The 12,485-nt window shown below is 37.6% G+C and overlaps 2 protein-coding genes and 1 long non-coding RNA gene across 4 annotated transcripts in view; all 3 read right to left on the reverse strand.

Moving 5' to 3' along the window:
* lpcat4 (lysophosphatidylcholine acyltransferase 4) overlaps positions 1-3,023 on the reverse strand; it is a 7,838-nt gene extending 4,815 nt beyond the window's left edge. The window contains exons 1-3 of the mRNA XM_016528227.1: positions 2,684-3,023; positions 1,165-1,528; positions 114-226 (exon numbers count right to left, since the gene is read on the reverse strand). Coding sequence (XP_016383713.1) covers positions 114-226; positions 1,165-1,528; positions 2,684-2,752 — 546 coding nt within the window. The 5' untranslated portion in view covers positions 2,753-3,023. The remainder of the gene's footprint in view (positions 1-113; positions 227-1,164; positions 1,529-2,683) is intronic.
* A 2,151-nt stretch (positions 3,024-5,174) lies between these two features.
* LOC107720489 (uncharacterized) lies at positions 5,175-8,072 on the reverse strand. 2 transcript variants are annotated; one of them, XR_001637619.1, is made up of 3 exons: positions 7,957-8,072; positions 5,635-5,749; positions 5,175-5,246 (listed from the first exon to the last, which is right to left on the reverse strand). It is a non-coding gene; the product is annotated as an uncharacterized LOC107720489 (long non-coding RNA). The 2 variants fall into 2 exon arrangements; XR_001637618.1 differs by having other exon boundaries at positions 5,635-5,752.
* An 852-nt stretch (positions 8,073-8,924) lies between these two features.
* Positions 8,925-12,485, reverse strand: part of LOC107720500 (ubiquitin carboxyl-terminal hydrolase CYLD) — a 13,602-nt gene continuing 10,041 nt past the window's right edge. The window contains 5 exon segments of the mRNA XM_074560109.1: positions 8,925-9,277; positions 10,892-11,049; positions 11,051-11,183; positions 12,077-12,185; positions 12,266-12,431. Coding sequence (XP_074416210.1) covers positions 9,093-9,277; positions 10,892-11,049; positions 11,051-11,183; positions 12,077-12,185; positions 12,266-12,431 — 751 coding nt within the window. The 3' untranslated portion in view covers positions 8,925-9,092.

A 12,485-nucleotide genomic window follows, 5' to 3' on the forward strand; every position in this document is an offset into this window, starting at 1 on the left:
AGTGAGTGTGTGAGTGTGTGAGTGTGTGAGTGTGTGAGTGTGTGTGCGTGAGTGCGTGAGTGAGTGAGCGAGCGAGCATGCGAGTGAGAGAGTGTGTGAGTGCATGTGTTTACCTGAGGCCAGCGGCCGTCAGACGTGACTCTCTCACAGATCTGAGACGCACATTTCTTCCTGGATTCAGGATCTTTTCGACTCACTAACACGGACTGATTGAACTCCAACAGCGCTGGAACACAAACACAGATCAGCAGAGAGTCATTAGAGCCTGGGTTTAGATCATTTTTGAACAGAATTTGACAGACAGTAAAACACATGGAGATATTAACATTTATTCATTTAGCAGATGCTTTTATCCAAATTTCCTTAAAAACAAAATAAGCAGACTTACAGAAGGATTTTTATTGATTGATGTTCGATTTGAATGATTTTTGTTCTTTTCTCTGGCAAAGCTGCTATAGAGCGCAGCAGAGATTATCTACTTTTGTTGGCCAAAACCTTTAGCACTTTCTGCTTCCATCATCCTGAAGTCAATGGGTTTTTTGAATGGGTGTGTGGTTAAACGCCTGAAATAAGGTCTGCGTTGAACACAAGCTCAAGATATTTTCATGTTTGCTTCTACAACATTAAATCCATCAGTAAGATTGTGATTTTTCTTGTCTTCAGGGTTTCTACAGGTTTGATGAAGGTAAAACCAAGTCAAGAACATTTAAGGAATAAACGGAATGGAACTCAATACGTCACTCCAGTCTCTATATTTAAATGTCTCGTATGATGCTTCAAAGTTTGAAAACACAACTTCCAACAGATCTCCGTTACTTTTTAAAAAGAAGTCTTGTTTAATGAGAAATGTATTACTTTTACAGATGATAATTACACACTTGCAAATGACTCTAACTCCAATTTTAGATAAAATGTTCTTAAAGACTAAATATAAAGTTATGGTGACATTGGTGGTGTAGTTTGTTTGTAGCCTGTGTTCACCTTTTTACGTCTGACGGTTGTATTTAGGCTTCAAAAGTTGCGTTAATTGGTGAATATTATCACGATAAACAAAACGTGCAAGAACCATAAGCTTTTTCCGCTTACAGAGCTTCTTTTTTGCAATAACCCAAAAGCCAGTGGGTTCTGGATTGGGTTTTTGTTGAAGGAACTTCTCGACCTCACCTCCTATGACGGGTAGTCTGCAGTTCTCCGACCGCGACACAGCCATCGGCAGACCCGTCGCGCAAAACACCAGCATGTCCAGGAAGCCGCTGTGAGGTGCTACGACTAAAACTGGCGCTTCCTTCAGTCTCGCCTGACGCCCTTTGACCCTAATCCACAGGAAGCCCACGGAGAAGAAGACGGCGCGGCAGAGGAAGAGCATGATGTGATGGAAGAGCCACCGACGCCAGCCCCGCACAGGCTCCGCCCGCTCCGCCTCCGACAGACCGGCCAACTGCAGCCGAGCGATGGGCCACATGAGCAGGAAGAAGAGGGTGGCGAGGGTGATGCGGACAGGAAACAGAACGATGCCCAGAATGATTCCCTGAGACAGAAAGAAGGGGTTTCAATGGAATTCACTGGATAGAAAGACTGCGATTCTAACTAGACCATTTCTATCTAGTCTACATGTGTCTTTAGTTGGTCTAGAGCAGGGGTGTCAAACTCAGTTCCTGGAGGGCCGGAGCCCTGCAGAGTTTTGTTCCAGTCCTGTGCCAACACACATACCATGAAGTTTTCAAATAAGCCTGAAGGACTTGATTGGTTGGATCCGGTGCGTTTAATTAGGGTTGAATCTAAACTCTGCAGAGCTCCGGCCCTCCATGAATTGAGTTTGACACCCCTGATCTAGATGGTTGATTGATTTCAACCTGGTTAGAGCTACCAAACCAATTTAAACCAGCAACAAACCAATTTACAGACTGGTTTAGCTGGTTTCTGAAAATGCCCATGATTAGTTTAGACTGGTTTATGAGGTTTCTTCTCACAGTGAAACTCTTAATTATTTGTTTATTTGGTAAAGTACTTGTATAATAAGTGGGATAATGTACAGCCACACAAAATTATATTAACTAACTATACAATAAAATACAGCCATATATAATGTTTAAACTTGACTTAAAATGTAAGCTGAAATAAGCTAGCAAGTCATAATTATAAAAGGAAATACTGAAAAATGAACACAGTAACCACAGTTTCAGCCAAAATACAACCGATTCAGTTGCCTACAAGCCCATACTAAATTAATATGAGACTTTCAAGATGACAGTAAACACAAATATATATAATTTTACAATACTACATTGTGGTTGCAGTTAAGCTACAATACAATGTTTCACCTAAAACAAGACAGAGTTGACATATTTCTGTTTAAATTACATTTAAAGCACAAATAGGTCTTATTTTAATACAATCAAAATAAATACTTGACAAATAACCCTTGTGAACTATTATATTTAGCTGTTTTTATATTTTGGCAAAGGCTTTGGAGGAGAATATCAAACACGCGGGCCGCTCCACTAAAGCGTTACATTTAAGCGTTACATTTAAGTGTTACATTTAGCGTTTAGTTCTGTTAAATTCGTTCACTGCTGGGTTTAGTTTCAATGTAACAACAATCTTGGCGGAAACTTCGGTTACCATGGTGATGTTTGTGACGTGCGCGCAGGCGAACGCGTGAGGATGACTGAGAGGATCTTACCCGAATCCGCTGAGCTGCTGTTACATTCACTTCATACGCGAACGGATGCGTCTTCATCATCATCATCATCACCTAACGCGAAATGAACGTCAGTAAACCGATCAATCGCAGCCAGGAGTAGTGTGCAAAAGAAGTCAAAGATCCCAAACAAATGGCTGGATTAAAAATTGAGAAGGCGGTGATACTAAAAGGAAGCTTAAGGAGTATTTGTGTGAAACGAAGCCGAACCCATCTGATAAAACACTGAACTAGAAGCCTGAAGCTTTACGAGCTGAACCCCGCCCACTAAACGCACGCTTGGCCCCGCCCTCTTAAGCACACAGCCGTCAATCAACGAGACCCCGCCCACTGAAACGCGCCCTGGTCTCTCACTCAAGTCTTTCTTCATCACAAACTCTCTTATTAAGTACAGTATTCACTGATTTATTATTCTTGCTGATTCTTTTACACATAAATGTACATTTTTTAGGCAAGAATCCAATTTTTCTGATAGATTATAAAACCTTAAAAAAGTAAAAAATGACAGTCTCTCTCAATGTTTATCCATGTAAAAGTTTTTTCTCTGGATTTTATATATATATATATATATATATACATTTCAAAATTTACAATACATTTTAAATATAAAATTATTTATATATATATATATTTCTGTATATACTTGATCTTAAAGCATTTGGCATAAATAAAGATCCAAAAATCAGTCAATGTGTCTAATTGTGTTGTTTTTGCATAAATACAATAATACCACCACAAACACTTCCAAACTACAGTTAACTACAAAAATGTAGTGAATATTCATATTTTCTCTGAAACTGTGTTCGATAAAGTTTCTTTAGGCTATAAACGACAAACTCTATTCTTGTAATGTGAATCTATATTTGTAAATGTCAAATGAACTGGTAGCCTACAACAGTCAGGGGCACCCGGAAATATAGATATTTGTCATAAAACCCTGAAGTCATGTGACGAGTCATTCATATTTCTGGCGTTTCTATTGAAAACCCTTTAGGAAGGGAAAGGATTTTTAGAGTATCTGCTAAAAGTTCCTCGTCCGCTTCCACAAAGCCACAAGTCTCCTATTAGATTTGATAGATATTTTATCCACGTGAAGCTTTCCTTCTTCTTCTCTCCGCTTGTGGATGATGTTTCTGTGTTTCTCTGAGAGTTCACTGACCCCAGAAGAGATGTTTGTGTGCTGAGTGCTTCCATTCTCACACAAACAAGTCCGTTTGGTTCTGAGTCTGCTGCTGAGCTCCAGAGAAACCCGTCTGGGCGGAGGCCCTGCTCTCCAGCATTCCTCATCTGAGCTCACACACATCAGAGGAGCGGCTGAGATCAGGCTCAACTAGTACATCCAGCTCAGCTGCACTCTCTGTTGTCAAATGATCCGAAGCGTTCAAGCATTCTCGTCCCTTATCCAGAGAAAGAGTTTCGTTCTGAAACACTTCAAAAAAAAAGAATAAAAACAAATCAACAATTCTCAGAAAAAACAGAGAAAATGAGAACAACTTCCAAACTTTGACTTGTAGTGTTTTATAATAATAGTGTTCATTATACTTCTTTTACTTCAAGCCGATTTTAATATATATATAAAAAAAACAATTATATGTCTTTAATAATAAATACGTCTATAATATGTCTTTCAAATATCTTCCTTTCCTATTTCCTTTAAGCTAAAATTTGACATTCAAAAAGATTTTAATATGATTTTAAAAAAAACTGCATTTGGGGTGAAATATGATTCAGATATTAACTTCACCTAAACTAAATATGATTCACTCTTTATGTAGAAGTATGTATTTAATATATATAAATGTAATAATTTAAGTATGCATGTGTATATATATATATATACACACACACATACATATATATAACTAATGTACTTAACATAAATGTTTTTAATGTCTTTATATCCTTCTTGCACTTTAAGCCAAAATATAAAAATACATTTAATATATATATATATATAACAATTTCTTATTGTTTTGCCATTTGCATTAGAGGTGAAATATGACCCAGACATGTCGTTTAAATATAATTTCACCCAAACAAGGAATGTTTATTTTAAATATGTCTATAAGAATAAAATCTTTATATATCCTTCTTTTACATTAAGCTAAAATTGTATATTAAAAACTATATATATAGATATAAATCAATCAAGTTTTTATTGTTTTCCCATTTGCATTTAGGGTGAAATATGACTCAAATTTTAATTTCACCTATGCAGAAAAAAAAAAAAAATTTCAACAATTAAATGTGCGTAAAAAGTCACATCCATAGTCAAACTTCCACTTCAGAGCAGCAAAACATTAAACAAACTTTATTAATTTGAAGAAAATCACAGAACAAATCTAAACACAAGAGATCAGCATTAACACAAATCATCAGTATAACTTAACTATCAGCATGAGGGGGTTAAAGGTTTCATGTTAAATACACTGTGTGTGTGTGTGTGAGTGTGAGTGAGTGTGAGTGAGTGAGTGAGAGACATGTACATGATGAAGAGGTTCATGGGAATCTGCTTCAGCGGGCCCAGCGCCACGTCCCAGCACCTCTACACACACACACATTTCAAATTGACATTGAAATATCTGAACAATATCTAAATATCCCAAAAAAATAAAAACACAAGAAAAACTAAACAATATAACTATAAATAAAAACTTACAATTGTTTCAGATGTGCAATGTTTTTTCTGTATTTTCAGACGTTTTATGTTGTTTATACAATATGCTGAATTATATATATACTGTATATTATTATATATTTCCCATTCATTTCCTGACAGCCACTTTTTTGCTGAAATAAAATAAGTTATTTTTTTTTAACAATTTATAGTTCTATACATTTGAAAGTTTCTTTGAAGCATCCAGCTGTGTTTGATGGTATTAGTCAGCTATGATAACTGTGTTCTGTGTGAGCAGAGGAGCTCAGATCAGCACCTTCTCCAGCAGGTCACGGTCAGCCTCCTGCACGCTGGGGTCCGGGACGGGTTTATCTGAGAATCCCACCGGATACACGACCTCTCCGTCTTTACTCTGCCTGTCTCCGCGGATCCTGCTGAGAGGAGCACAGAAGACCGCGTCAGGAGCAGAGCTCGGAGCTAAAGAGGTCTTCACGAGGTCCCACCCGAGACACGAGCGGGTTCCGCTCCTAGACTTCGACGAGCGTCTCGGTATCAGCGTCTCGGCTAATTTAAAATCAATGTGCTTTCTCCAAACGGACCGGATAAGACCCGAATTCTTTTAAACTATCCTGGATGTTCACTTGCACGCTTGTGTTGATTGAGGAACGCACACACTACCAGTCAAAAGTTTCTGAACAGTAAGATTTTTCATGTTTCTTAAAGAAGTCTCTTCTGCTCACCAAGCCAGCATTTATCTGATTAAAAATACAAAAAATACAGTAAAAATTGTTAAAATATTATTATAATTTAATACAGCTGTTTTCGCTGTGAATATCTGTTAAACTGTAATTTATTGCTCTGTATTTTCAGCATTACTCCAGTCTTCAGTGTCACATGATCTTCAGAAATCATTCTAATATGCTGATTTGCTGCTCGAGAAACATTTCTGATTATTATCAATGTTGAAAACAGTCGTGCAGACTATTTTTTCAGGTTTCTTTGATGAATAGAAAGTTCAGAAGAACAGCATTTATCTTAAATGGAAATCTGTTGTAACATTATAAATGTCTTTATCGTCACTTTTGATCAATTTAAAGCATCCTTGCTAAGTAAAAATAATAATTTCTATAATTTCTTTCCTCAAAAAATTAAAATTATACTGACTCCAAGCTTTTGAATGGTGGAGTGTATAATGTGATAAATGCATTTTATTTCAGATACATGCTGATCTTTGGATCTTTCTATTCATCAAAGAATCCTGAAATTTTTTTTTCAAATTAACAATAATAATAATAATGAATGTTTCTCGAGCAGCATATTATACTGATTTCTGAAGATCATGTGACACTGAAGACTGGAGTAATGATGCTGAAAATACAGCTTTGATCACAGAAATACATTACAGTTTAACAGAGATTCACATAGAAAACAGCTGTTTTACATCATAATAATATTTCACAATATTACTGCTTTTTTTGCTGTATTTCTGATCAAATAAATGCAGGCTTGGTGAGCAGAAGAGACTTCTTTAAAACACATTAAAAATCTTCCTGTTCAGGAACTTTTGACTGGTAGTGTAGAAAAGGAGCACACGTTTGTAACCTCGCACACAGAAATCCTCAGGAAAAGCTTTTCTTTGTTGTGTGCAGAAGCCTTTCGTCAGATTAGGTTGCAGACCACACTAGCGAGTCCATGATTTATTAGGCTATCGAGTTAATAAAAATCAAGCTGTCACGTTTATTGTTACAATCCACTGGTCACAACTGAAAGCCGAACTCAGAAATAACTTGTATCCATCAGGCATGCAGTAATATAAAGTCATAATAAATTAAATAAATGTTAAATAAATCAAACTACTGACTGCGGGGCTGTGCACACGTCAATGCTTTTTACGTTCGGGTCGGGTTTCTCTTTAAAAATAATAACGTATGCATGCGGGGTTTGGGTAAGAAGTGGCCGGGGTCGGGTTCAGATCTCAGCTCCAGCGCCCACTGCATCCGCTTGCTCGTGGCCCCGCCCCCCGGTGACGTCATCGCGTCGGATCCAGCTGAACATGCGAGAACGAAACCGAGAATACAAGACCTTTCACAACAGCATGCCACGCACACACTCCGAACCTGTCTGGAGATCGAGCTGAATGTTTAAGCATTGATTTATTGTTACACAAAGCGTCTAAATAAAGCAATAAGCCCCATGGTTTACCGTGAATTTATAACAGCGAAGGGGCGTTGTTAGGTACGACGCGAAGCGGTTATTCCATATACGTAGTAAGGTTTCACAAAATAAAACAGAGCAAATAAAGTGTAATGATATTAATAAAAACAGTATTCTTCCACCAAACAATGTAGCTCCTCAGAAACAGTTGTGGTTGCTACAAAGTGGTTGCCGAGCAACACACAAACGTAAACAAAGGTATATGTTTGTAGAGTAATTTACAACAGCGGCTCAAACAATTCTCTCCGTTTCTCGTTGATTTTCCTCATTCTCCTCTATAATGTGATCTCTGATGAACTTTGCACAACGATTATCAACCATATTATCACAGATATAACAGAATGACTTGCATCATATTACATTTACATCTTTATTTATGACACAACGAACAGGTAAACACGGACAGATCGGAGACTGATCTCACCGTCCGACGCTCGTCGATCAGCCGTTAATCAAAAGATAACAACTATTAGATGCTATCTGATCAGACCGATTCAGATTTAATGATCAAATAAAAATCAGAAGGAAACATGCCGCTCTGCGCACAGGAAGCTGCGGATGACGTCACTTCCGTCCCCAACACATGACGTCAGAGACCTAAAAGAAACAGAAAGAGCAGCGCATGAAGTTGTTCGTTTGATTCAGCCAGTGAGACATATTGAATATCTAATATTTAAATGTATCAAATTAAAGACTCGATTCTCTCGTAAAGATATATTTTTGTTGTATAAAAATAAGGGTTTGGAGCAAAATTTGGTGATTAATTTAATTATGTATGAGAAATACCATATACACAAACAAAGAATGGACTGATAATAAACATAACATTACTTTATTTAAAATTGAACTTAAGCATTACATTAAAAAAGCAAAAAGGATGTATAGATTTTTTCAATCCTTTCCCTTATTGGTTATTCCCTGGCCTGTCGATTGTTTGTTTTTCTGTTTGTTCCTTTGATGCTTTTATGAATGTCACTGATAATAGTTGAAAACACTGTGATCCTCTGTGTGTATGTTGTGTTACTGTTATTATGCAATAAAAAAAATAAAAAAATACTGTGATAAATAGCCAATACGCAAATTGATAACTTTTTTTAAAATCTCTATTTTTTTTCTGTATGAATATATATGTTTTTAAACGACTATTTCGGTTTAAATATTATTTAAATATTTACTGTACTATCTTTTAAATTCATATTACTTATGCATTTATGATTTTACTAGACCAAAAACATTATGTTATTAATTTAAAAGAAATCAAATAAGAACACTTTTACATTCATATTTTTGATTATTTGTAAGTGACATTATTATAATGTTTTAGATTTTTTAAAGTTTATGATTATTTTGATGCCCATCAGAAAGAATAAAACACAACAAAACACACAAGCATACAGTTCAGTTTCTGTTTATAAAATTAAACATTTACATTTGTAAACATACATAAGCATACACTGCATTCTGTTAAAAATCTTTTCAAAAATAACTATTTACAGTCACACCTTCCTCCTGTGCTGCACTGTGATGTTTATATATATTTATATACAGGCAGAAGCAGTGTTATTTGTAGAGCGAGAGCTGAGGACAGTGGTACAGACACATGTAGGCGTCACACAGTAAGCGGCGGACAGGATCTCTGAGCGACGAGGCATCCAGACGAGAGATTTCATCCACCGACAGACTCAGATAACGGCCGACCTCCGGACACGAGCGCACCTGCGGCACGTTAAAGCCGTTCTCTCCTCCTGCACACACACACAGACACACACACAGACACGCACACACAGACACGCACAGACACACACACACACACACACAGACACGGACACACAGACACACACACACAGACACACAGACACGCACAGACATGCACACGCACACACAGATACACACACAGACAGACACACACACACGCACTCACGCTCACACACACACACACACACACACACAGACACGGACACACAGACACACACACACAGACACACAGACACGCACAGACATGCACACGCACACACAGATACACACACAGACAGACACACACACACGCACTCACGCTCACACACACACACACACACACACACAGACACGGACACACAGACACACACACACAGACACACAGACACGCACAGACATGCACACGCACACACAGATACACACACAGACAGACACACACACACGCACTCACGCTCACACACACACACACACACACACACAGACACGGACACACAGACACACACACACAGACACACAGACACGCACAGACATGCACACGCACACACAGATACACACACAGACAGACACACACACACGCACTCACGCTCACACACACACACACACACACACACAGACACGGACACACAGACACACACACACAGACACACAGACACGCACAGACATGCACACGCACACACAGATACACACACAGACAGACACACACACACGCACTCACGCTCACACACACACACACACACACACACAGACACGGACACACAGACACACACACACAGACACACAGACACGCACAGACATGCACACGCACACACAGATACACACACAGACAGACACACACACACGCACTCACGCTCACACACACACACACACACACACACAGACACGGACACACAGACACACACACACAGACACACAGACACGCACAGACATGCACACGCACACACAGATACACACACAGACAGACACACACACACGCACTCACGCTCACACACACACACACACACACACACAGACACGGACACACAGACACACACACACAGACACACAGACACGCACAGACATGCACACGCACACACAGATACACACACAGACAGACACACACACACGCACTCACGCTCACACACACACACACACACACACACAGACACGGACACACAGACACACACACACAGACACACAGACACGCACAGACATGCACACGCACACACAGATACACACACAGACAGACACACACACACGCACTCACGCTCACACACACACACACACACACACACAGACACGGACACACAGACACACACACACAGACACACAGACACGCACACACAGACACGCACACACAGACACAGACACGCACACACAGACAGACACAGACGATTAAATCTACAGTAAAAAACTGTTTTTCAAAGAATATGAGCATTAAAGCAAATTAAAAATAAAATAATAAAAACAAAAATAAAATAATATTATAAAAAAAATAAAATAAAAAAAAATAATACAATTATTCAATTAATAAAATTATTAAAAATCAAATATGAATTGTTTTATTTAATAAATATATTTAATATAATTAAAAATGAATAATACTAGATATATTTAAATATAATCTGAATTATCTAATGAAACATTACCCTCTCGGTCGGCCATGCTGTCGAAGAACAGCCAGTCCGTGGGTTGGGGTCCGTGTTTGACGAAGCTCACGTAGTGACTCGTCTCGATGCAGGTGACGGCGAACAGATCCATCAGTTGCCGGGCCCCGTGAACTGGCCCTTCCCAGCAGCCCCGGGGCCTCTGTGTGTGTTACCTGTGTGTTACAGGTGTTGCAGTACTGTTTTAACTGTCCAGGTGTGATGTCAACATCCTCGTAACACTGCAGACACTCCCACTGCGCCACCGACTGACAGATACTGCACTGCCGCAGAGCTGCACACACACAATAATAAACATTTCAAAAATCATAAATAAACAATACATTAATGAAATATGCTACATGAAGAAAAATATAAAATATTTTACTTACACATTTATACCTTTGTTTATCAAATTTATATAGTTGTTATAAAATAAATATGTGATAATAAAGAAATAAAGGTATTTGAAATAAAAATATTAAATAAAAAAATGCACAATAAAAGCATCAAATAAGCATAATAAATTGTAATTGAATAAATAATATTACAAATGAATAAATAAATAAATAATGCAAAAAATCAATAAATGAAAATTAATAATAAATAATTAATAAATAATAAACAAATAAAAATATTTTCTAAATAATAAAATAAATCTGATATACAATATAAAATAAAAAATAAATTAATTTACAAATATAAATGTTTTCTTACATATATTTACAATAAAATAAACGCTAAAATACGAAAGAACAATAAAACACCAAAGAATATCAATGAAAACAAAAATTCACTAACTGAAGGAAACATTTAATAAAAAATAAGAAAATTATTAAATAAATTATAATAAAATAAATAATGGAACTAAATAAATAAAAATAATGGAAAATCAATTAATAAAAATTTATAAAAAAATAATGAATAAACAATAAACAAATAAAAAAAATAAAAATAAACACTTTTTATAATAATAATGAAGAAATAAAAATATTTTTAAATAAAATAAATATCCCATTATATACATTTAGTTTAAAATAAATGCAAAAAAATACAAATGAATAACTTTTTTAATTAAATGCTACAAATATTTAATCATAAATACAAATAATAAAAATTAACATGATGTAAATATGATAATGAAAGTGAAAATGCTAAGTAGTGAGTGAATGAGTGCAGCGCTCTGACTCTCGTCCAGCAGGTCAGTGATGTCGAGGCTCAGCGAGGGCAGGATGGCGTCAAACATCTTGAACTCTTTGCCGAATCTGGGCATGAGGAGCGGCAAGCAGGACGGAGCCTGGAGAAAACAACAGCCGCGTGATCAGATGAGCCTCTGTGTATTTCACACTGTGTGTCTGTAGGTGTGTGTGTGGTCACCTCCGTGAGCTTGAGTCCCGAGTGCATGAAGGAGGACTCGAGTAACGCCTGAACGCTGGAGACACGCAGGAGCCCCGCGGCTGGAGACACGAGCGGAGAGAGCGGAGGAGACGCCGGAGGAAAGAGCTGATAGATGAAGCACTCCTGTGCTTTCTGACTCACAGACCTGCTCACACACACACACACACAGAGACACACACTCTCTCACACACACACACAC

Source organism: Sinocyclocheilus rhinocerous, unplaced genomic scaffold (genome assembly GCF_001515625.1).
Source record: "Sinocyclocheilus rhinocerous isolate Xijiao unplaced genomic scaffold, SAMN03320098_v1.1 scaffold691, whole genome shotgun sequence".
Taxonomy (NCBI): Eukaryota; Metazoa; Chordata; class Actinopteri; order Cypriniformes; family Cyprinidae; genus Sinocyclocheilus; species Sinocyclocheilus rhinocerous.